At 45.8% G+C, this 24912-nt stretch overlaps 1 protein-coding gene across 1 annotated transcript; it reads right to left on the bottom strand.

Moving 5' to 3' along the window:
• Positions 1-4999: 4999 nt before the first annotated feature.
• Positions 5000-13182, bottom strand: LOC125167538 (uncharacterized). The gene is given in 4 exon segments (XM_047861788.1): positions 5000-8557; positions 9406-10920; positions 10923-11841; positions 11843-13182. Coding segments are annotated over 3 exon segments (1818 nt in total). The 5' UTR covers positions 12485-13182; the 3' UTR covers positions 5000-8557; positions 9406-10663.
• Positions 13183-24912: the final 11730 nt, after the last annotated feature.

Here is a 24912-nt window from a genome sequence, read left to right as displayed (position 1 = left end):
CGTTAATGGCTTAAAGGAAAAGTTATATGATTATCTATCCCAGTGGATGTAGTAAAGGCGTTCAGTAAAAGTCAACATCCAATCATGCAAAAAGCTCTTAGTAAAACAGGAATAAAACGAAACTTCCTAACATTCAAAGGTTGTCTTTTCTAAAAAAGCCTACAATAGTCATTACTCTTAATAGTGAATCATTGAAAGCTACTGTTCCTTTTAGAGCAGAACAAGACATCTGCTCAATAGGGCAAGTATAGAACAGATATAAGGAGAAAGACGGAAATAATACGGTCATTATTTGCGGCTAATGTATTGCATACGTAGCAAACTAAAAGAATCCACAAATTAGATTATTTGAATTAACTCTTAGAATTGTACATTGGTACAACTGTGAGAGACACTTTGGCAATATTTTGTAAAGTTGAACTAAATATATGACACAGAGATTCTTGCACATGCATAAGAATATTCATTGGCGTACTGTTTACAACAGCAAAACAATTGGAGACCACCAAATGGCCACTGACAGGAGAATGTATAAATCAAAAAGCGATATATTCATATAGTGAAATGAACTACAGCTACATACATAACCTGGTCAAATACAATGTATGAAGAAGGCAAGTTGCAGAAAACTACATAAAGTCATGATACCACAGAGGCGCCTGGGTGACTAAGTCAGTTGAGTGTCTGACTCTTGATTTCAGCTCAGGTCCTGATCTCATGATTTGTGGGTTCGAGCCCCACACTGGGCTCTTTGCTGACAGTGTGGAACCTACTTGGGATTCTCTCTATCCCTCCCTCTCTGCCCTTCCCCCTGCCTCAAAATAAATAAGTTTATTACTTACAAAATAAGTTTATTACTTAAAAAAAAAGTCATGTTTCCACATTTATAAAGCTCAAACAAGTAAACTAAAAAATATTTTGTTTAGGGATGCATACACATATGATAAAGCTACATATTTTTAAAAATGAAAAAAAATGGTCAACATAAAATTCAAGCTAGTGTTACCTCTGGTTAGGAGGCAGGGCAAGATAGGAAAGAGGCGTACAGGTGGATGCATCAAGAGATAATGTTCTTCACTTGAACAGTGGGTCTCCAGGAGTTTATTTTATGCTGCATTTACTCTTTTGATGTATCAAATACTAGACATGAAGCTTTTTATAGAGTGGCCTGTAGTTACCCTCTTTCACCACTACATGACAGGCTAGTCCGTCAGTGAAGTACCTCCTAAAAGGAGAAGGCTGGTCAAGACGGAAACACTACCTCAAGGCAGCGTTCTTGCGGCAACTACCCTACAGGGTGATTCTCAGAGTGTTTACACACACAACCAGGATAGCGCAGGTGCACAGAACTCTGGCTAGCGTCTTGAGGCGAGGTGGCCAGGTTTTGTTTTTTCCTTTCTTTTTGCCTGGTTATGTAACCGTTTTTGCAAAGTTAAAAGTGTGTCTGCTTGAATGTTGATTTTGATTTCTCAGAATTTTCCAATACTTCCCAAGGCGTTCATCCCTAAATTAACAATATGGAGCATGAGATCAACTACTTGGCCTCCTTCATGGCAACTGACACATCTAACTGCCCCTTCTATGTTTATTGATCGGTGGCTATGTTTCTCAGTACCGGCATTAGAACCACTGTGTAATGAATTTCCGGATGGCACTGTTATATACAGGGATATTTAAATTTTCATTAACAGTGTTAAAATAGCAACGTAATGGTCATCGAAAACACTCACAGGAATGCTGGTGCCTCACAGCTTCTTCATGTGATGTAACTGACAAATGTTGGTAGATGTTTGTTTCAGCGGCCAATGTTATGCCACCAGGGGCAACAGCACACATGGTACCCCAGCCACCTCCTACTTCTGTTTTCATTCTCCAGACCTGCTCTGTCCACTACATTAGCCACTGGCCACACATGTGGCAGTTGAGTGCTTGGAATGCAACGTGCCTTAAGTGTAAAATAGCTCTGAAGTTTGAGGACTTGGTATAAAAAAAAAAAAGTTGAGTGCCTGTTAATAATTGTTCATAGTGATTACCTGCGGAAATTATTATGTTTTAGATATGTTAAGTAAAATGTACTATTGAAATTAATTTCATCTGTTTCCTTTTACTTTTTTTATGTTTGTTTATTTTTGAGAGAGAAGGAAAGAGAGCACGTGAGCGAGGCGGGCAGTGGGGAGAGGGAGACACAGAATCCAAGGCTCTGAGCTGTCAGCATAGAGCAGGGCTCGAACTCGTGAACTGCGAGATCATGACCTGAGCCGAAGTCGGTGGCTCAATGGACTGAGCCACCCAGTCGCCCCTCCTTTTACGTTTTCATGTGGTTACTAGAAATTTTGAAATGACGTACTATGTAGCTCATACTGTTATTTCCACTGGACAGCACTACTTGAGATTCTGCCACCAATACTTGTGATCCCTGCATAGAGCCAGCTTCATGGTTTGTGGCCATAGCGGTAGCCCTGCTCTGTGACTGCTGCCACCTTCGCCAAGGGCGAAGGGTCCTGGGCAGGGTCGTGGGGAGGGGCAGGGCGGGGTGCGGTGGGGGCCATCCATTCCCGGGGCTGACAGCGCCGGGTCTCTTGTCCGTATTCCTACCCAGGGACGGAGCGCAACTGGCGCCCCACGGAGGTGACGGTACCGTTGGGAGTTGCCTGTCTGCCTGGTTTGGGCAGTGGGCCTTAGGAAGGCGAGACAACTGGCCGGACTCTCTCCAGACTCGGCCAGGGTGTGGCACCGTCATTGGCCGCTGGCGGGAGCATGCAGGTCTGGGCTGGAAAAGAAAGCATGCCCTAGTCTGGCTTTGAGCTTAGGGGGAAGGTGAGGTGGGGGTGGTGGTGGGGGGGGTCTTCCCCCTCCCCAACCTGCCTCAGGTTTTCTTGTGTTTGTCTCTTCTGGACTGCTCACGGCACTCCCTAGAGATAAGCCACACCATGAAAATTGTGCAATTTCTGATTCCACATGCGAATTAAATACTATGATATTTGCATCTACAACTGGCACTACACAGGGGCACCTGGGTGGCTCAGGTGGTTAAGCACCGGACTTCGGCTCAGGTCATGATCTCACCGTTCCTGAGCCCGAGTCCCTATGGGGTGAGCTGGAGCCCCGCTTCCAGTGAACACAAGCCCCACTTCTGTGGGATTCTCTCTCTTGCTGACTTGCTCCCCCACCAAAAAAACATAAAACAACAACAAAAAACCCCAAAACTGGCACAGCACAATACAAAGAATGGTAAAATTCATGCTAATAATTTAAACCATAAAGTTTTCTTTACATTTTTAAATGGTGGAAAAAAGTTTTTAATTTGTAATTGGAAACACCGTATCACATGACATTTACCATCTTAACCATTTTAATTGTACAGCTCAGTAGTGGTATAACACATTCATGTTGTGCAACCAGTGTCTCCAATTTTAGTGTGTGTGCTGTGGGAGCAAGCACTGTGAGATGAGGCCCGGACGTTTTTCATCTTGCAAAACTGGAACTCCATACTCATCAAACACTACCTTTCTTCCATTTTTTCCTCCTGCCAGGCATGGCAACCACCGTCCTGCTTTCTGTTTCCATGAGTTTGACTGAAGTCGTATTGCATTTGTCTTTTTGTGACTGGCTGTGTCACTTAGCATAATGTTCTTAAGGATCATCTACGTAGTGGCATGTGTCAGAATGTCCTTCCTTGTTAATATCGAACAACTTTCCACTGTATGTATATATACCACATGTTCCTTATCCATTCACCCATCCAGGAACATTTGTGTTACTTCCACCTTGCGGCTACTGTGGATAACGTTGCTATGAACATGGGTGTACAAATATCTCTTTCCAAATTTTGGCTAAAGTAAGCAAGGCTGCAATTCATATCTTTGTACATGATCACTTTGTGCACGTGTGTGTATCTATAGGTTACGCTCTTAAAGGTAAAATGTTGGGTCAAGGGAAATGTACATTTTATAATTTGTTAAATATTGCCAAACTGCTGTCCATAGAGATTGCACCATTTTGCACAGCCTTTGTGTGTTTTCAAACTTTGATCTTTGACAATATGATAGATTAGAAATGGAATTTCTGTCAATAAAAATGAGTGGAAGCATGTAAAATATGTTTAAGTCCAGGAGTTTGTAATGACACCATAAAAACTCCCCAAATTTTAGGGGCACCTGGGTAGCTCAGTCAGTTAAATGTTGGACTCTTGATTTCAGCTCAGGTCATGATCTCACAGTTTGTGAGTCCGAGCCCCACATCAGCCTCTGCACTGACAGCGTGGAGCCTGCTTGGGATTCTCTCTCTCCCTCTCTCTCTGCCCCTCCCCTGCTCCTGGTCTCTCTCTCTCTCTCAAAAATAAATAAATAAACATTAAAAAAAAAAAGCCTCCCACAGTTTCAAAATTCAGCTTTAAAGGATACTAAGGAAACAATTCACTGTTTTGAAAACAGATGAAAACAAAAGGAATCAAATGTGACCTGCCTTTTCTTTTTTTAAAAAAATTTTTTAACGTGCATTTATTTTTGAGAGACAGAGACAGAGTACAAGCCAGGGAGGGGCAGAGAAAGAGGGAAACACAGAATCTGAAGCAGGCTTCAGGCTCTGAGCTGTCAGCACAGAGCCTAACGCAGGACTCAAGCTCATGAACAGTGAGATCATGACCTGAGCCAAAGTCAGATGCTTAATTGACTGAGCCACCCAGGTGCCCCCTGCCTTTTCTATGTAAACTGTATATCAGGATAGCCAAATAGTCGATGAGAGGAAATTTCTCTTTATAAAAGTATTCTCATTGTTAAATGGAGAAGGAACAATGTAACCATTGAAAATACCCACAAAGATAATGATCACCAAAGATTGCAAAAGAGAGACAAAGTGAGAAAGAGATAGCTAGACATCGTGGTCCCCCAATATGAGATCATTGCTCTACCTCTGAACTCTACTTACCTAACATCTAAACTTGAATCTTGTAATGCCCGAAGTTCCGAAGCCTCCCACAAAAGACCACCAGAGTCATAAGTCAAAGCCAAGCAGCAAGGGTCGTTTAGTGCAGGTTCGAACCTGGACCTCCGCGCACTCGTCGCCGGTGACGCTAAGAGGCCTCGATCAGGGTTGGTACAGCGTTTTTATGGACAGGGACAAAGAGCACAGGGGAGGTTTCAAAATATGAGGGCCTGATTAGTTGGTTTTAAAGTAAGGTCATTTGTCGTTCTCTGATTGGGCATCCTTTGTCTGTTCTTTGGCGGGAAGGCTTTGTCCGTTACTTGTGGCGGGAGGAAAAAGGGGAAAGGGGAATGGGGGTAGAGGAGGAATGTGTTGAGCAAGCAAGTTTACAGAAGCAAGAAATGCCGGTTAGTTCATGTACAATCACTTATTCTATTACATACCAGACTACATGTAGGAAGTTTCACAACTTACTCTATTACATAGTGAGTTACATTCAGGAAAGGGTTCACAACGCTCGTAGCAAACAGCAAGCAAGACAGACTACTCAGCAATTGTATTTTTTATCAAAGATCCATAATAAGCAGAAAAGAGAACTTTAGCTTTAAACTAAGGCAGGGCTGTCATTTGGATTTAAAGCTGTTCTTTTCATTCCCTCCTTTTTCTTGTGCCTAAAGAGCCAATCTTGGATCTTTAGTTTTCTATTTGTAATGTCTCGAGCGGTTGGTATTGAGTTCGTAAGACCATTAATTGTATAGCATTGAACCTGTCTTGGACAAAATTAATAATTTTGTTTATGATGCAGGGGCCTAATGTGAGAGTGAGAAGTAGAATGGCCAGAGGCCCGAGTAAAGCGGAGAGCAGGGTAGTTAACCAAGGGGACGTATTGAACCAGGATTCAAACCATCCTGCCTCCTGTTCTCTTTCTTTTTTTCGTTTATTTAGCCCTTCTCGGACCTTGGCCATAGAATCTCTTACTATTCCTGTGTGGTCAGCATAGAAGCAACACTCTTCTCCTAGTGCTGCACAGAGACCACCTTGCTGTAGGAACAGCAGGTCTAATCCTCTCCTGTTTTGTAAAACTACTTCTGAGAGGGAGGTTAGGGACTTTTCAAGCGAAGTGATGGCAGTCTCTATTTTTTCTATATCTCTGTCAACCGCTTCCCTAAGTATACTAAATCCCTTGTTTTGTATTGTTAAGGCAGAGATCCCTGTCCCGGTTCCGATGGCCCCGAGTCCAAATATGGTGGCCAGAGTTAGAGCCCCTGCAGTAATGAGTTCTCTCTTAGTCACTCTTTTGGGTGCTATCCACATCTGGTCTACATACTCAGTTGTGTGGTATATGATTTTTGGGAACACAATTACCATTACACAGAATTCTGACTGATTGAACATATCTTTATAGAGGCAAGGAGTTAATCCCGCATGAGAACAAAGCCACCATGAGTTATCTGGTGGAATAATCCAATTTTCTGAAGTATTGAATATACTTCTGTTATTTATGCATAAGTGGCTATATTTTGTTGGCACTGTTCCTATACATGTCCCATTTCCTGTAAGTACTGGTAGTGTGAGGCCGGGTCTTCTTGGTCCCCAATCGCAAGAGTCTGAGTTGTTTGCGGTGCTATAGTTTCCTACTACTGCTACTGATTCGTTAAATGGAGGTTGTATAGAATAGCATAGCCAACAAGCTTCTGTCTCCTTAGGGTTAGTATGGTTTAAGGCCTGGTAAGTGGAATTTATCATTGCCCATAAGGGGTCATTTTTTTTTTTAAATTTTTTTTTCAACGTTTATTTATTTTTGGGACAGAGAGAGACCGAGCGTGAACAGGGGAGGGGCAGAGAGAGAGGGAGACACAGAATCGGAAACAGGCTCCAGGCTCTGAGCCATCAGCCCAGAGCCTGACGCGGGGCTCGAACTCACGGACCGCGAGATCGTGACCTGGCTGAAGTCGGACGCTCAACCGACTGCGCCACCCAGGCGCCCCTAAGGGGTCATTTTTAAATGGGGATTGAATTTTTGACGAGCCCCCAGGGTTAACGGAGGGGTTGTGGGAAGGGGTTTTATTTTTTTGAAGTAGTCCTGACTATAGGGACTGCTTGAGTGGTCGGAGAATTGGGAGGATTAGCGCTCTTATCTGTGGGCCGTTGGGTAGGGTCAGGCTTATTCGGGGGCCCTACCAGTTGGTTTGGCCCTACTAGGGTTGGTAGAGTCTTGGGTTCTGCCTTCAGTTTTATCTGAATAACAGTTGCATAGTAGGGTGGTCCCCGATATAAATAGATTCCCCAATTAAGCCCAGTGGTCCATCTAGTATCTTTTTTCCCGTCTTCTAGAAATTTAATGCGGATAAGGTTACAGGGACCTGTTCCAAAATATTGACCTGCTAGCTTGCGTTTGGGGCAGGGGCTAGCAAATGTCATGTCAATATAATGGGGGTTTACTTTCCATTTGGAGTTCCCATCATTGGAAGTGATGCAACTCCAGGACTTACAGTAGTACTTTAAAATTCCTCCACATGTGGTGTCAGCGTTCTGTCCGAACCCTGGGCATGCATAGAATCCCTTCTGGCTTAGAGCTCCTCGTTCCCCAGGTATGCTGGGGAGTAATCCCATGGAGACAGCTACATCCTCTAGGTTGAAAAATAGGTCGGGCCACCAAGAATTTAAGGGGGTATCTGGTTTTGTGGTGGTATTATAGACTTCATGAGTTTCTAAATTAGTAATTTCCCACGTTAAGGTATAGAGTATATGAGGGTTGCCCGCAATACTTATCAGTCCGTAGGAAGTGAGTTGGAGTATGCTGATGAATGTTCCTTTTGTCATTATGGGTCAGGAGCCGGTCTGGGTCTTCGGCACAGAGTTAATTTTAAAGGATGGGTCTTACTCTGGTCAACTGTCCAGGCAGTGTTGGCTTCCGGGACGAAGTCTTCTCGAACTGCAAAGGGATCAGCTGGTCGGACGTGGGTGTAATGGATCCAGGCAGCAATCTCGTCGACTTTGAGAGTGGTGGGCATAGTCAGGATCACAATGTAAGGTCCCTTCCACCGTGGTTGGAGGGTCTTTTGCTTGTGTCTCCGCACGTACACCCAATCTCCGGGTCAGTAGTGATGCGGCTCAGGAGGGGGCCCGTTCTCATAAATGGCTCTCAATCTGGGCCAAACTTCCTGGTGGGTGTGCTGGAGTTCCCTCAAGGAAATAAGAAGTTTATGATCATCAAATTCAGTTAACACATTAGACTGTAGGTTGGGAATTATGGGGGGGGGGGAAACTCCATACATGATTTCAAAGGGGGTTAATCACAGCTTGTAAGGGGAGTTCTGCACCCTGAACAGAGCGTAGGGGAGTAAGACTACCCAGTTAGCGCCAGTCTCCATGGTCAATTTGGTTAGGGTCTCTTTTAGGGTTCTATTCATTCTTTCTACCTGTCCTGATCTTTGGGGTCTATATGCACAATGTAGTTTCCAATCGGCCCCAATAAACTGTGCTATCCCTTGTATTACCTTTGAAACGAACGCTGGTCCGTTGTCTGATCCTATTAGGGTAGGGAATCCGTACCTGGGCATGATGTCTTCCAACATTTTCTTTGCTACTACCTGCGCAGTCTCATGTTTGGTCGGGAAGGCCTCTGTCCATCCTGAAAAGGTATCCATAAACACTAGCAAATATTTATATCCATATTTTCCAGGCTTTACCTCGGTGAAGTCTACTTCCCAATAGGCTCCCGGCCTGGTTCTGCGGGTTCTGGAGCCAGGGTTTTTCCCGTGGTTGGTGGCATTAGTTAGTTGGCAAGCTTTACAGCTAGTAACTATCTGTTCAATTTTTGTCCTGGAGTCTCTAATGGTGATCCTAGCATGTCTTATTAAGTCTTGCATTTTTCTTGTGCCCATATGAGTGGCTCGGTGCATCTTGGATAAGACTTTATTTCCCATTTCTTCTGGGAGGATTATGCTACAGTCTGCTGCTCTCCACCAGCCGTTAAGGCACTGAGCTAAAGGTAATTTTTGGATCCAGTTTAGGTCTTCTTCAGTGTAGGCGGGATTTTCTGGTGAACTAGCTGAACCGGGGTCTGGTAGGGTGGTCATTAAAGCACCGTCCACCTGTAAGGCCGCCTCTCGGGCCACCTGGTCAGCCAAACTATTTCCTCTAGCCACCGGTGTGATCGGTTTTTGGTGGCCTGGGCAATGTATGATGGCTAGTCGTTTAGGCAGCCAGAGTGCCTTTAAAAGAGCCAATATTTCTTCTTTGTTTTTGATAGTTTTCCCCTCTGCAGTTAACAGTCCCCTCTCTCTGTATATAGCTCCATGTATGTGGGCCGTAGCAAAAGCATATCTGCTATCGGTATACACGTTTAGTCTCTTGCCTTTTCCCAAAGTCAGTGCCTTGGTTAAGGCCACAAGTTCAGCCCGTTGGGCAGAGGTGTCAGCTGGCAAAGGCTCCGCCCAAACAGTCTCAGTTTCAGTTGTGACTGCTGCCCCCACGTACCTTTGACCCTGATGTACAAAGCTGCTGCCGTCAGTGAACCAGGTAACCTCGGTGTCTGGTAGAGGGTGATCCTGTAAATCTTCCCGAACTCCATGAACCTGTGCCAATATCTCAGCGCAGTCATGGAGGGGGGTATCTAAGTCCGGGTCTGGTAACAGGGAGGCAGGGTTTAGTGTTCGGAGGGGGGGGGGAGCATACATGATTCTGAGGGGATTTAATAATAGTCCCTGGTAGTGAACCAGTCGGGCGTTACTTATCTATCGGTCAGGAGTTTGTTTGAGGACTCCCTCGATGGCATGAGGGGTTGTAACATGTAACTCCTGTCCCATAGTTAACTTATCAGCATCCTTTACCATTAGAGCTGTAGCAGCGATCATATGGAGGCAAGGGGGCCAGCCAGCCGCTACTGGGTCTAGTCTTTTTGAAAGATAGGCAATGGGCCTGGGCCATGGACCAAGGAGTTGCATCAGCACTGCTTTGGCTACCCCCTTGTTTTCATCTACAAAGAGATGAAAGGGTTTGGAGACATTGGGGAGCCCTAAGGCTGGCGCTGACAACAGGGCGAGTTTAATTTGTTGGAAAGCCTGCTCAGTTTCCTCTGTCCACTCGAAGGGCGCCTGTTCTCGGGTGACCAGGTAAAGAGGCTTAGCCATCTCGGCGAACCGAGATATCCACAAGCGGCAGAACCCGGCCGATCCCAGGAATTCTCTCACCTGCCTTCGCGTTGTGGGTCGGGGGATGCGGAAGACGGTTTCCTTCCGTGCATCAGTGAGCCACCGCTGGCCTTCTCTTAACAGGTACCCCAAGTAAGTTACCTCGGACCCAGATCCTCGTGAAGTGCCTCATCGAACAAGGTGGGTGAGTTTTTAAATCCTTGGGGGAGCCGGGTCCAGGTGAGTTGCCCATTTATGCCCCTCTCAGGGTCGGACCACTCGAAGGCGAAGAGCTCTTGGCTTTTGGGGGCCAGAGGCAGGCTGAAAAAAGCATCTTTTAAATCAAGGACAGTATACCATTATCTTTCTGGGCTGAGGGCACTTAGGAGGGTATAGGGGCTGGGCACTGTTCGGTGTATGTCTATGACTTGGCGGTTAACTTCTCTTAGATCTTGTACTGGACGGTAGTCCGCACTGTTAGGTTTTCGTACAGGCAGCAGGAGGGTGTTCCAGGCTAAATGGCAGGGACGCAAGATGCCTAAGTCTAGGAGGCGACGGATATGTGGCGTGATGCCACTTCTGGCCTCCATTGACATCGCGTACTGTCAGACCCGAACTGGATCTGCCCCCGGTTTCAGCTCTATGAATAGAGCTGGGCGATGTTTAGCCAACCCCATACCCCCGGTTTCAGCCCATGCTTCTGGGAACTGCTGGAGCCAGGGCTCTATGTTTTGACTTTGTGAGGGTGGCTCCTGATGGAGTTGATATTCATCTTCTAATCTTAGAGTAAGTACGGTCATGGGTTGGTTGTGAGGGCCAGTCACTTGGGGGCCCCCTGGCGTAAAATGAATCTGGGCCCCCACGTTAGTGAGTCTCTTCCTAATAAGGGGCATGGGCTGTCGGGGATGACTAGGAAGGAATGGGTGACCTTTCCATTTCCTAGGTCCACAGTCCTCTGGGTGGTCCAGGGATATTTTTTTATTCCAGTAGCCCCTTGGACCCAGGAAGATTTTTCAGAAATTTTTCCATGGGGTCTGATCAAGACCGATTGTGCCCCTGTGTCGACTAGGAATTGAACTGCGTTCCCCTCCACTTGTAGCGTTACCCTAGGTTCGGGGAGGGGATCCGAACCCCGTCCCCCCTTTTCTGCATCTTGAGTGAAGAGGGCAGGTGTGGTTTTTGGCTGCCACGGTTTTTGATCATGACGTGGCTTTTTCTTTTTAGGGCATTCTCGGGCCCAATGGCCTTTTTCTTTGCAATAGGCACATTGGTCCTTATCTAGGGGCTTTTGTTTATCCAGGGGATTTTGGACAACAGCGGCCAGGACTTTGGTCATTTTCTCGGTAGCTTTAAGTTGCCTGTCCTCTGGAGTCTCTCTATTATTATAGACACGCTGGGCAATGCGGAGTAAGTCCTGAATCTGTTTTCCCTCCAGGTCCTCTAGTTTCTGGAGTTTCTTTTTAATATCAGTGGCTGCCTGATTTACAAAGGCCATTACAACAGCAGCTTGATTTTCGGGGGCCTCGGGGTTCATGGGGGTATACTGTCTGAAGGTTTCCATTAATCTTTCTAAATAAGTGGCAGGGCTCTCTGTCTTACCTTGTATTACTGCATATACCTTAGCCAAATTAGTGGGCTTGCGTGCAGCAGTCCGGAGACCCGCCATTAGAGTCTGGCGATAAATGCGTAGCCGCCCCCTACCTTCTGCCGTGTTGTAGTCCTAGTCATCCTGTGGGGGTCGAGTCAAGGGAAAAGCTGCATTAATGAGATTAAGGTTAGCAGTGAGGTTGGCCATCGTCTCCAGGAACCAGCTTTCTTGCTTCCAATTGAATTCTCTCTCACTCCTCGGTGGTGAAAAGGATTCGGAGGAGCTGCTGACAATCATCCCAGGTGGGTTGGTGGGTAAACATAATGCTGTCCAGGAGAGCTATTAAATCTTTAGGGTTATCAGAAAATCGGGCATTCTGGGTTTTCCAGTTATATAGGTCACTGGTGGAGAAGGGCCAGTATTGAAGTCGGGGGTTCCCCGTATCATCGGGAGGCCCTATTTCCCGTAAGGGTAAAGCTACGGTGGAGTCAGGAAGATGGAGTCCTGGCTCATGTGGGGCCCGCCTACCGGTGCGTCCAGCTGGCCCTTGGACTTCACCCCCACTAGGCATAGGCGCGGGTTGAGCTTCCCTATTCTCTAGTTCTTCTATTGGCTGGGCTAAGGGAGGTTCTGCTGGCGCAGGGGGAATAGGGTCGGGGGCAGGGATGGGGGCAGCTTGAGGAATAAGGGGGGGAATCTGGTAAGGGGGAGGGTCAAGGGAAAGTAAATCTTGGCTGTCGAGGAGAACAGGGGGTGCAGTTGGAGTTGGCGGCTTGGGAGAGTTGATAGGTTTAGCCGCTAGGATTTGGCATGACCCTGCTGTTAAGAAAGAGGCCATCCAAGGAGGTGGATTTTCCACTAAATCTTGCCACACCAGAATATAGGGAATCTGATCCGGTGACCTTCTTTCCCTGGTAGGAAAATTTTTGATTTTACTTTAAGGACCACAGGGAGGCAGAAGGTTCCCTCTGTAGGCCAATTGACCCCAAAGGTGGGCCATTCAGAGCGGCAATAGGTGATCAACTTCCTTTTGCGAATGTCTAGGCTTAAGCTGTGTCTTCTAGCTCTTACATCTTTGAAATTGGTGAGGAGGAGGGAGAGGGGGGTGCTCTGTGTTTGGCCCATGTTATGATTCTGAGGAAGTGGAGAAGAGAAGGGGGCGTGGGGGGGGGGGTTGCCGCTGGCCAGGGGGCGGCACGGAGGCGGCCCTGAAAGGGCTGAGACTAGCGGTGGAAGAGTTCGCGCAGGCGACTTCCGAGGGTGAGACCCCGGGCGGCCTGGCTGGGCCCCGGGCGGAAGGGCGGGAGGGAAAGCCGAAGGGAGCTAAGGAAGAAGGAGAGAGGAACAAAGGATGGGATAATTAATTCTGATCAGCGGAGAAAACACTTAATTCCAATAAAGCATCAGACTCAAAAAAGAAAAACAATAACTAACAGGAATCTCTCGCAGTGGTTCCAACTTTCTGGTGCCATTTCGGCCAGCCCCACAGAGAAAATTATGATTAGGATGGCGATAATTACAAGGCCCCAGGGGTGACAATACATTTAGACTGACACGGAAGTACTCGCATACTCGCCCATCCGTGTCCCTCGCGGGAACTTAGGTACCTCTTAGCATAGGCGGGAAGGTATAAACTCCCTGCTCGGATCAAAAAATTTTGACCACCTTAAGCCTTATGAGGATCACCGCGGAAATCAGGTTAGAGCCCACTCGAATCCCGTAGTTTACGCCGTGGGACTACACATAGGGTAAGTCAGGCGTGTGCCCCTGACTCCCAACAATCATTCCAGTCGATTTAACAGACAGACACACAGACACACATCACATCAGAACACAGGTAACAACGGGCATGCCTACTGGTTTTTCAGGCGCCTAGAGATGTTTCTTAGCACTCTGGACTAATTTATACAGAGAAACTGGAAGTCCGTAGAGAAAGTGAAAGTGGTTAACTCGAAAGCGCATCGGGCGTGGGTGGCCCACAGAAAAGAACCCTGATGGGCCAATGAAGCCCCCCAATGGACCAAGAAGGTCCCCTGATGGACCAAGAAGGTCCCCAGATGGGCCAAGAAGGCCCCCAGATGGGTCAAGAAGGCCCCCAGATGTCAGTGGACATCTCCAACTGACCCCGGCTGGGTGCCCTATAGCGCGTCCGCCAGGGTCACGCCAGCTTCCAGATAGAACCGGTTCTTCAGAGAAGAAATACAGATCAGAGAAAAGGAAGAACGTTAGAGCCGGCTTACTTACCGATTGGAATCAGATACGACCCGTTGACCAGAAGTCTGGTGGGCTCGGGGGAGATCTCGGTGGGACCTCCAAATGTAATGCCCGAAGTTCTGAAGCCTCCCACAAAAGACCACCAGAGTCGTAAGTCAAAGCCAAGCAGCAAGGGTCGTTTATTGCAGGTTCGAACCTGGACCTCCGCGCACTCGTCGCCGGTGACGCTAAGAGGCCTCGATCAGGGTTGGTACAGCGTTTTTATGGACAGGGACAAAGAGCACAGGGGAGGTTTCAAAATATGAGGGGCCTGATTAGTTGGTTTTAAAGTAAGGTCATTTGTCGTTCTCTGATTGGGCATCCTTTGTCTGTTCTTTGGCGGGAAGGCTTTGTCCGTTACTTGTGGCGGGAGGGAAAAGGGGAAAGGGGAATGGGGGTAGAGGAGGAATGTGTTGAGCAAGCAGGTTTACAGAAGCGAGAAATGCCGGTTAGTTCATGTACAATCACTTATTCTATTACATACCAGACTACATGTAGGAAGTTTCACAACTTACTCTATTACATAGTGAGTTACATTCAGGAAAGGGTTCACAACGCTCGTAGCAAACAGCAAGCAAAACAGACTTCTCAGCAATTGTATTTTTTATCAAAGATCCATAATAAGCAGAAAAGAGAACTTTAGCTTTAAACTAAGGCAGAGCTGTCATTTGGATTTAAAACTGTTCTTTTCAAATCTGATCAAGTCACCAGGTCTACCTGCCAACTACCAAGTTACAGAAAAAATAGAGATAAGAACAGGTTAAGCAAAATATCAAGGGGATGTGATCACAAAATCCAGACTCTAGGAAACTCAAGTGACCTAATTTCTTCTATAAATAAATTAAAAAAAAAAAAAGAGAGAGGGTGGTGGAGGGATCTCTAAATTAAAATAAATTTAAGGTTCATAGCAACCAAATGCAATATATGTGCATTTTAACATCCTGACTCAAACAAGCAAACAAAAATGTGCTATTATTTATGAGACAGCTGGGAATTTGAACCCTGATTCAATATTTAATTATATTAAGAAATTATTGTTGATTTAAAAAAAATTTAATATTTATTTATTTTTGAGAGAGAGACAGAGTGTGAGCAGGGGAGGGGCAGAGAAAGAGGGAGACACAGAATCTGAAACAAGTTCCAGGCTCTGAGCTGTCAGCACAGAGCCTGATGTGGGGCTCGAACGCACAGACCAGGAGATCATGACCTGAGCCGAAGTCAGACGGTTAACCAACGGAGTCACCCAGCTGCCCCAAGAAATTATTGTTAATTTTAAGGCACTATGATATTGTGCTATTTTATCACATGATGTTTTAGGTTTTAAGGTATTATTTTCAAGATTTGTGGCATTATAGTTAGGTTAAAAAATCTTATCTTCTAAAGATATGCTAAAATAATTATTGGTGAAGGGATACAACGTTTGAGATTTGTTTCAAATACACAGTGGGAGTGTGTGCTGGGATGGGGTGTGGATGAACCAAGACTGACTATGAGCTTATGATGAATCTGGGTGATGCATACTCTACAATTCTCTGTATTTTTGTTCATTTTTGAATTTTTGAATTTTTCCAGATAAGAGTTTATTTCAAAAGGAGAATGAAAAGAGAGTAATTAGAAACAATAGGTACAGATTGGTCTTTGTAGGAATTTTAATGTAAACAAGGAGCAAAGAGGAAAAAGAATCAATAGCTGTGAGTCAAGAGAAGGTGGTTGTTTTCCTTTTTTTTTTTTTTTCAACGAATCTCTCCGCCCAACATGAGGCTTGAACTCACAACCCCTGAGATCAAGAGTCACATGCTCTACCAAATGAGCCAGCCAGGCACCCCATTAGAAGGCTTTTTCTTTTAGAGAGAGAGAAAGAGAGAGTGTGTGTGCAAGTTGGGGCCAGGGGCAGAGGGGGAAAGAGAGAGAATCTTAAGCAGGCCTCATGCTCAGTGCAGAGCCTGACGTGGGGCTTAATGCCATGACCTTGGAATCATGACCTGAGCTGAAATCAAGAGTTGGACATTTAATTGACTAGGCAGCCCAATATTAATTTTTTTTTTAAAAAGCAGGCAATATTAACAAAGGCAAATGTTACAAATAGTACATATTAAATGTTTTGAATACAAATATATGGAAAGCAAACTAATTCCACCTCTGGGACTATAAGATTTAACCCTCACCTATGGTAAACTCAGAGTATGGAAAGGATAGACAGCAAAAATAGGCAAAAGGAGGCAAAAGGAGGCAGGCCTCCACTTTTGTGAGAAAAGGGATTTCAGTCTAAGAAGTTGGTCTTGTTGAGTAAGAACTGACACCACCCATATCAACATGATGCAACTGTTCCAGAAAATTCTTGCCCAGGAAGATAAATGGATTAAATGCTAGCTCAAGAAATTAATTTATCTGGGCAAATCGTTTGCTCATCTGGGACAGGACAGATGACTGCTCTGTCAAGACCACAGAATGCACACACAGGCAAAGAGCTCACCATAATGACAAAGTCTATTTATCAAGATTTGTTTTAAGACCCTTGCTTCTCTGGGGCTGTGTATGCTAAACTGTGCCCAATCCCAATCAATTTCTTGCTTTGAAAAACCACCTTAAATCATGTAAGCCCAGACCCCCAAATCCTACAAATCTCTTTTCTTGAAATCCCCTTTCTAAGATACTACCAAATCTCGATCAAGGTGTTATTTTCCCTTGCTGCAGTAAATACCTAATAGCCTTACTTTGCTTGATCAACAGGTTTTGCTGGTGTTCTTTTGGGAAGTCGGCAGCAGACAAGATCTGTGAACTCAAATGAGGAAAAAAACCCTGACATTTATTTTCCTAAACCTGTAACTGAAATTTAGCATTTCCTTTAACTATGAATATAAGCAACAAATCCCAGTGACTGTAGCCATGTCACCAGTAACAATTATGACCATTTGTCACTGGTAAAAATGACAGGTATTTTTGGTCTGAGTAACAGCTGTTGCCTATATCTCAAAATATCATTTTATGCTTACCACTACTTTGAAATTAATGTGGGGTCAGAGCTGCGAAGGCTCTGAGGTTTTGTCCGACTTACAAGCTACCAAGTCAGCTTGCCACAGTTTCATGGATCATGGCAGAAGTCACAAAAGTCCTGGATCTGAGATGAAAGATTGTATTAGTCACGGCAAAAGGGATAGAGCCAGAGTGTCAGTGGATTTGTGCTGTTTCCCTAATTTCTATTTCCACAAGGCATGTGGGACCAGGTCACAGGAGCACGTGAAGCAGATTTTGTTAAAAGACAGGACTTTAGGCCCCAGGGCCGGTGCACTTTTTGAGCAAGCGACAAATGTAGCAAGCAGAAAATAAGCTAGACTGGTTGCCTAAGTGACCAGCTACTGATGCTGCTCGGAATCGAGCAAGGGATAAGCCTTGCGGTCTGGCACACTCAGCAAGAATGTACAGGGACACTCAGGACTCATGTGGACTGCCTCTCCAACATGCAGTACTAGACTTGGTATTAATGCATTTACAAAGGAGCAGATACAGGGGTTCCTGGCTGGCTCAGTCAGCAGAGTAGGTGACTCCTTTTTTTTTTTTTTTAATGTTTATTTATTTTTGAGAGCGGGGATCCAGGGATCGGGGAGGAGAGGGGCAGAGAGAGAGGGAGACATAGAATCTGAGGCAGGCTCCAGGCTCTGAGCTGTCAGCACAGAGCTGGATGTGGGGCGTGAACTCATGAAGAGCGACATCAGGACCTGAGCCGAAGTCAGATGCTTAACCAACTGAGCCACCCAGGTGCCCCAGAGCATGTGACTCTTGATCTCCAGGTCATAAGTTTGAGCCCCAGCATGGGATATAGAGATTACATACAATACAATACAATACAATACAATACAATACAATACAATACATAACATAAAATAAAATAACATAATAACCGATTTCCTTATTTTATTTAATACATGTATATACGTACATAATTCCGAGAAGGGTTGGTAGGCTTAACCAGATTGCCAAAGGAGTCCATGGCACAAATAAGGTCAAGAAATGGGAGATTTAAGCAAATACTTTCTTTTTTTAAAAAAACTTTTTTTTTAACATTTATTTATTATTGAGATAATAATATGCCTCTCTGAGAGAGACAGAGCATGAGCAGGGGAGGGGCCGATAGACGGGGAGACACAGAATCCGAAGCAGGCTCCAGGCTCCAAGCTGTTAGCACAGACCCGACTCGGGGCTCAAACTCACAAACCTTGAGATCATGACCTGAGCTGAAGTCGGACACTTAACTGATGGAGCCACCCAGGAGCCCCAACAAATATTTTCACCAACAAGTACTGATATAAAAATAAATTTTTATACAGCTCCATTACTCAGGAAAACCTGTTCAGAACTCTCCTCATCAAGAAGGCAGAGTGGGAAGGGCCCTGGTGTCAAATCCAGGAGACTAGAGTTTGGGTCTCAGCTCTGTGAATGCCCCACTAGTTACTTAAACTTTTTGTGTTCAGTTCTCATCTGTCATGTGATATGCTTGTTACCTAACTCACTGGCTCACGGCTCAAAACAGAGACTTGAGAGGTATACTCTCACACATTGTCTGCGGGAGCGTAAACTATATTTCCTGGAGAGTAACTTGGCCTTATGTACTCAAAAATATTCAAATCCTTTGAGCTGCTACATCCATTACTAGAAATTTAGTATTAGGACATAAGCAGATATACACACAAAGACGTAATTGAAAAGATGTTCATGGCAGTATTATTTATAATCATAGTATTTTTGCAAACATCTTGAATGTCTAATAATTAAGGCATGGCTACAGAAATTGTGGCACATCTATACTGATAAATGCGGTCATTGTGAATTGTCAGAGCCGAATATTTTGTAACATTAAAAAATGCCTGTGATTTTATGTTGTTATGCAAAACTCTGCTGAAAATGTTATCGCTAGTGGTATAACGCATACATATTTGCAATTTTTAAATTTACATTAAAAATTTTTCTATATTTCTCAATAAGCATATGCTGCTTTGTAATAAGAAAAGCAAATTATCTGAAAAATCAACCAAATTTAAGGTTTTTTGTGTGAAAGTGTTTTGACACTCACATTGTATGACATAAATGTGAAATGTTATCAGTATTTTTCTGGGAATTTAGAAGCACAGTTGGATTCACGTTTAAATCAATAGATTTGGCTACATGGAATATAAATTGGTCAGTGGGTGGCCGTGTTCTGTGCAGCTCTGGAGCAGGTGGGCTCCCTCTGCTTGCTCCCCCCCCCCCCCCCCCCCCCCGCAGCCCCATTCTCACTCCTGTTTTTCTTCCTCTCCATGCACCATCCAGCCCTCCTTCCTCTGAACGAAGGTGTCTGGTCTTGTCTCCTGGGCTGAATCATGCCTCAGAAATGGAAAAAGCCCCAAGGCCAGGGCCTGTCTGGCTTGAAGAGCAGGGGCTCAGTTTTGAGTGTCACATCAAAGGGCATAATGAGGGCTGTGTTGCAGGTTCCAGGCTAGAGGGCAGGCGTGGGTGGCGCCATGGTTATGGGCTTCGGGGCTGTGGCCCTGATGGAATGCTGAAGCCGTATGGCCAGACATATGTGAGGAAAAGACTGCTTTTCCTGCGGTACGATTTGAGGGCATCCTGTGGTCCCCCTCACTCCGAAGCTTCTGGTGCCAACTCACTGTCCTCTTCTCCTGAAATCTCCAACATTAATGAAGGCTCCTGTTGAAATGTATTTGGATCATCTGGGGCAGCAACCTAACCTAATACTAGGATTGAGGCTTTGGAATCAGGTAGACCTAGTTACATGCTGATCCCCACTCCACTGCTGCTTGGAATAGTCACTCGATGTCTATGAGCCTGGGTCTCATCATCTGTAAATGATGACAAATGCACTTACATACAGCAAGCATATGACAGGCACAGTTCCGGGTGCCTTTCTTATAACAACTCATTTGATGTACACAACAACAACCTTAATAGGCACCTGCTGTTATCGTCGTGCCCATTTTACAGATTGGGAAACTGCAGCCCGTTTGGTTAATTAACTCGCTCAAGGTCCCCTCAGGGTCGGCACCAGGATGAACCCAAGCAGTGTGGTTCCAGAGTCTATGTTTTTAACAGCCATGTTGGGAGCCTCACGGTAAGATGCGGCAACTATAGTAACTATGATTTATTAGGAGCTTACTTAGTGCCAGGCACTATGCTAAATGCTGCAACAGGCATTTCTCATTTGTTCATCCCAATGCCTGGGTGAGGCAGGGACTATTGTTACATGCTAACATTGACCTGCAGGACCTGGCCCAGTGTAGACAAGGCCCTCTGTTAAAGGCGGGGCTTTTAGGAGGTCGTTACAGGGTAGAAGAGCTAAGATGTGCCCATAAATCAATGTGATTCACGGTAGACTCAGAGCTTGATGGAGCTGGAAGAGAGCTTCGAGATGGTCTAGTTTAAACTCATTTTTACTGATGACAAGAACTGACTTGCTCTGTTTATTCCCATAGAGTTTGGGGGAGGATCCAGTGAGATAACAATAGGCAACACTTACTGAGTTCGCTTGCTGTGTGTGTGTGTGTGTGTGTGTGTGTGTGTGTGTGTGTGTGTTTCATTCAACCCTCACAACAACCAGATAGGAGAGGCACTATTATTATCCTCATTTCGAAAACAAAGGAACAGATGTGGAGAGGTTAATAAGCAACTTGTCCCACATCACACAGCTAGCAAGTGGCAGAGCTGGGGTGCTGGCAGAGTGGGTTCCAAAGCTCGGTGCTGAACCACCATGCTCTGTGCCACCCCACTTACAGAAGGTGGTTAAGAAGCCTAGGAGGAGGCGGGTGGGTCAGGTGGGTCAGAAAGTGCTTCGTAGACTACGAAGTGCTGTACAGACATGGGTTATTATCAGAAAGAAGTAAGGGTCCCAAGAGAAGCGTAAACTGGTATAAAGCTCAGGGCAAAACCAAGCATGATCTCTAGGATGAGATGGACCTGTGTTCCTAAGTACGAGTGAGGAGCATGCAGGGTGTTATGAGGTGGTGGTGGGGAAGGCTTCGTCTAGTCCTCCCTCATTAGCTCAGAATGACCGATCAGATTAGCCAATTGGCATGTTGGCCCTGGTGAAGTGGTGATCAGGACCAGAGAAAGCCTTGGGGACCTTCAGAGAGCAAGCTGGGCGGGGGCTACTCAGAGGGGGATAAATGGAGGCACAGAAGAAGGTTGGTAGCAGGGACGGGGGTGGGGGTTAGACAACCCGAGTTCAAACCCTGATGTTTTACCACATTCTGATTATGAGGCCATGGGTAAGTGATCTCTATCTGAGTTTCCTCATCTGAAGAATGGGAGTGATAATAATGGTATTCTTCAGAGGCTTGTGCAAAATAGACACGCTAATTTGTTTAAAGTGTTTGCTCTGATGCTTGGCACCCAGTAAGCACTCAATAAGAGCTAGCATTGTTATTTATTTTATTACTATTATCCCGGATACCTGATTGGTGTCATGATTCAGGGAGGAGTGGTGTTAGAAGAAAGCAGATACACATGTCTACCGCCATCTACTCTTGGTAAATCTAAGTCTGCTGTGGTGAATTGGTTTGCAAAATAATGCAGACTAGATTCCCCCCTTCTCACCTTAGGTTTTGTTTTTGAGAATCATTAGATCTGCATCTCAGGTAAAGGTAAGGAGTGGGAGGAAGAGGGGATAAAGGCCAATGGGCCACCGGGCCTCTGGGCTAATTAGAGAAGGGTCATCAGTGGTTTCTTGATTGTCACACTCACTGATTTCTGATGCCTTCCCTCTGTGTCTCTGTTGGGATTTCTGAACTCTTGTTAATTAGCCTCCTCACCCCTTTGCATAGCCTATGGATTTACTTTCTTCTTTTTTTAAAAATTAATTTATTTATTTTGAGAGAGACAAGAGACAGCACGAATGGGGGAGAGGCAGAGAGAGAGGGTGAGAGAGAGAATCCCAAGCAGGCTCTGTGCAGACAGGCTCAAATGCACGAAACTGCCAGGTCATGACCTGGGCCAAAATCAAGAGTTGGAGGCTTAACCGACTGAGCCAACCAGGCGCCCCTGTGGATTTACTTTCCATTATCAGAAGCAAATACATCCCTGCAGGGAACATGCAGATGGGTGGGAAGTCTTTTCTTGAACAGATTAATGGCACGATAGAAGGATGACTGTTGGATGGGAACTAGGGAGAATGGGAACTAATATGTACTGACCTGCACTCCTTTGCAGGACCAGGCTGGGTGAAGGAGCTTGCATGTTGCCATCATGCCAACCCTGCAAGAAAAGTATTAACTCCATTGTAGAAATCTGCCCAAGGCCACAGCTAGCCCATGGAGAAGGGAGTCCAACCCAGATCTATTCAATGCCAAGGGTCATCCTTTATACAAAATCTGAGAAACTCCACTGACTCAGAGCTATAAGGCCAAGTCAACCTGGCTTGGGGAAAGGACTGCTCCAGGGAGGGAAGGTATAGTTTATTCTGCTTTAAGGCCTCCTCCCAAATCCCCCAGGAGATGAAGCACTGGAGCTCAGTTATGTCTTTGGTCCAGGTAGAAGATTGCAGTTTGTTGCAAAAAAATTGATCTCCATCAGGCTATTACTACTTGTGGTTATATTTAACTATTGTTCAGTTGCTCAGTAGCTTTTTGTCATGGGGGTGGGGAATAGGTCAGAAGCCCAAGGAACTATTTCTGGGCTCTGGCCTTTGGGAAGGCAACCTTGTCCTGTTTACACATCCTCCCTCTGGATTTGCACAACCTGACCCAGAGGTGACCCAGAAAGGTCACCCTCCAAGCCCAGGTAAATAGAGGCAACCAAATAGTCTCCAGTTAGCCAATGGCTATTGAGCAACCAAGGGAGCCCAGAACCCTACAGAAGGCAACTATGATAAATGTAGAAGAAAAGAGCAGCGTCAGACTCCTTGGACTGCTGGAGCAGAAGCACAGTCTTATCTGGGGGCGGAGGTCCCACAGTGCAAGTTCCAAGCCCCTCTCTCACAGGACTCTTGGGCCAGTCACCCTTCTTAGCAACCACCCAGTAATACCACCAAGCTGAGGTGTCAGCACAAGCATGAACCCTAGTTTATCTTGTAGAGTGAGAGGAGGAAGAAGGAAGTCTCTTATTCAGCAGTGAATAATAGATGGATGAATCAGGTCTCCTTCAGAAAACAAAACTGAAGGGAAGAAGGGGCCTGTGTCTGTCACCTTCCTCAAAAAGTCAGGTGGGAAAAAAAATGATGTAGGACAAGAGGCTGGCTCTGGGGGAGAGAAGGGATGTGGAGCCTGGTTGCTCTACAGAGCTCAGGAAGGAAGCCAGTTGGAAGGGAGCCCCCAGGTCACACATCTGAATATGTCACTGCCAAGTCCCCAGAAACCAAAAAGCCTGCATCAACCTGTCAGGAACTGGACATTCTGCCAATTCTGAACTCCCAGAACCAACCTGCTTCCTCCTCTTTTCCACTAGCTATTTCAGACTCTACCAGTGGAAGCTCATCTTCAGCCCTCATTTTCTTTTTCAAAAAAATTTTTTTAATGTTTTATTTATTTTTGAGAGAGAGAGAGAGAGAGAGAGAGAGAGAGAGAGAGAGAGAGAGCAGGGGAAGGGCAGAGAGAGGGAGGCACAGAATCCGAAGCAGGCTCCAGGCTCTGAGCTGTCAGCACACAGCACAATTCAGGGCTCGAACCTGTGAACGGTGAGATCATGACCTGAGTTGAAGTCAGACACTTAACCGACTGAGCCATCAAGGTGTCCTTGGAGGAGAGAATTTGAGAAGTGGCCAAACCCCACCAATAGCTCTGTAACTGAGGGGCGGTCTTCACCAACTAGGATTGGGATGGGGGCTAAACAAAATATATACACTTGTTGAGCCCAGCGCGGTCCCTTGGGACCAAATACATGTATTTGTTCTTTCTCTGTGATAGATATTGTCCTTTGGGGGATCGGGGGGCGGGGGGAGAGAGAAAACTTCTCTATTGAGTTTGCACATTTTGTGACTGCTCCAGGAGCTTCATCACCTCCCCTTCTACCATCCTAATCCAAGACCTTTCTTCCTAAATGGCCTTCCTGCTTCCTATTGAGTCCTAGAGTTTATTCTCCATACAGCAGCCAGAGAGATCTTTTTAACAACATAAATTGTGGGGCACCTGCGTGGCTCAGTCTGTTATGCGTCTAACTTCCGCTTGGGTCATGATCTCACGGTCTGTGAGTTTGAGGTCTGCATTGGGCTCTGTGCTGTCAGGACAGAGTCTGCTTGGGATCCTGGGTCCCCCTTTCTATCTGTCCCTCCCCTGCTCATTCTCTCTCCCTCCTCTCAAAAATAAACTTAAAATATAAATCCTTACCTTGTCACTTTCTTGTTTAAAACTGTTCAAATGCCCCATCACACTTAAGAGTAGAATTTAAACAGTTCGCCATGGGTGATGGAGCCCTACGGTGACCTGCACCCCGCTGACTCCACCTCCCATCATTCTTCCCCGGGCACAGACCTTTGTGTCTGAGCTCACCAAGACTATGACCTCTTCAGGGCTTTGGTACTAGCTTTCCCCTTTGCCCAGAATACCCTTTGTTCCTACCTGTCATGGAGGACTTGTCTGACCACTCAAACGAATTGGCCCACCGCCCCCCCCCAACTCACCCCCATGAGTGATACTGACTCAACCTGTCTCGTCTAGTATTCGCTTACTCGTTCATTGTCTGTCTTCCCCACAACAACACAAGCCCCAGAAGGGAAGGCACTATGTCTATCACTGAATCTCTAGTGCCAAGCAGAACCTGGCGCGTAGATCTCTAGTATTCGTCAGATAAATGAGCTTTTCAAATCTGAACAATCCTGAGAGGTATATGAGAAAGCGGAGGTTCTGTCAGACTCTGGATCAGAGTCCTGGTCGGTCTGAATACAGTCCTCGCCTTCCTTCCAGACACCTCGTCCCTTTCCACCGCGGGAGCAGCTCCCCTACCCCTCCTCACTTAATCCCCCTCTCCTGGAGGGATAGGCCGGAATTCCAATCTTGTCTCCGAGCCTGGTGCCAGCTCCCAAGTCCTCTCACG

This window comes from Prionailurus viverrinus, chromosome B3 (assembly GCF_022837055.1).
Source record: "Prionailurus viverrinus isolate Anna chromosome B3, UM_Priviv_1.0, whole genome shotgun sequence".
In the NCBI taxonomy this organism is placed as follows: domain Eukaryota; kingdom Metazoa; phylum Chordata; class Mammalia; order Carnivora; family Felidae; genus Prionailurus; species Prionailurus viverrinus.
Note: the sequence above shows the minus strand (reverse complement) of the source record. Positions and strands in the feature narration are given on the sequence as shown.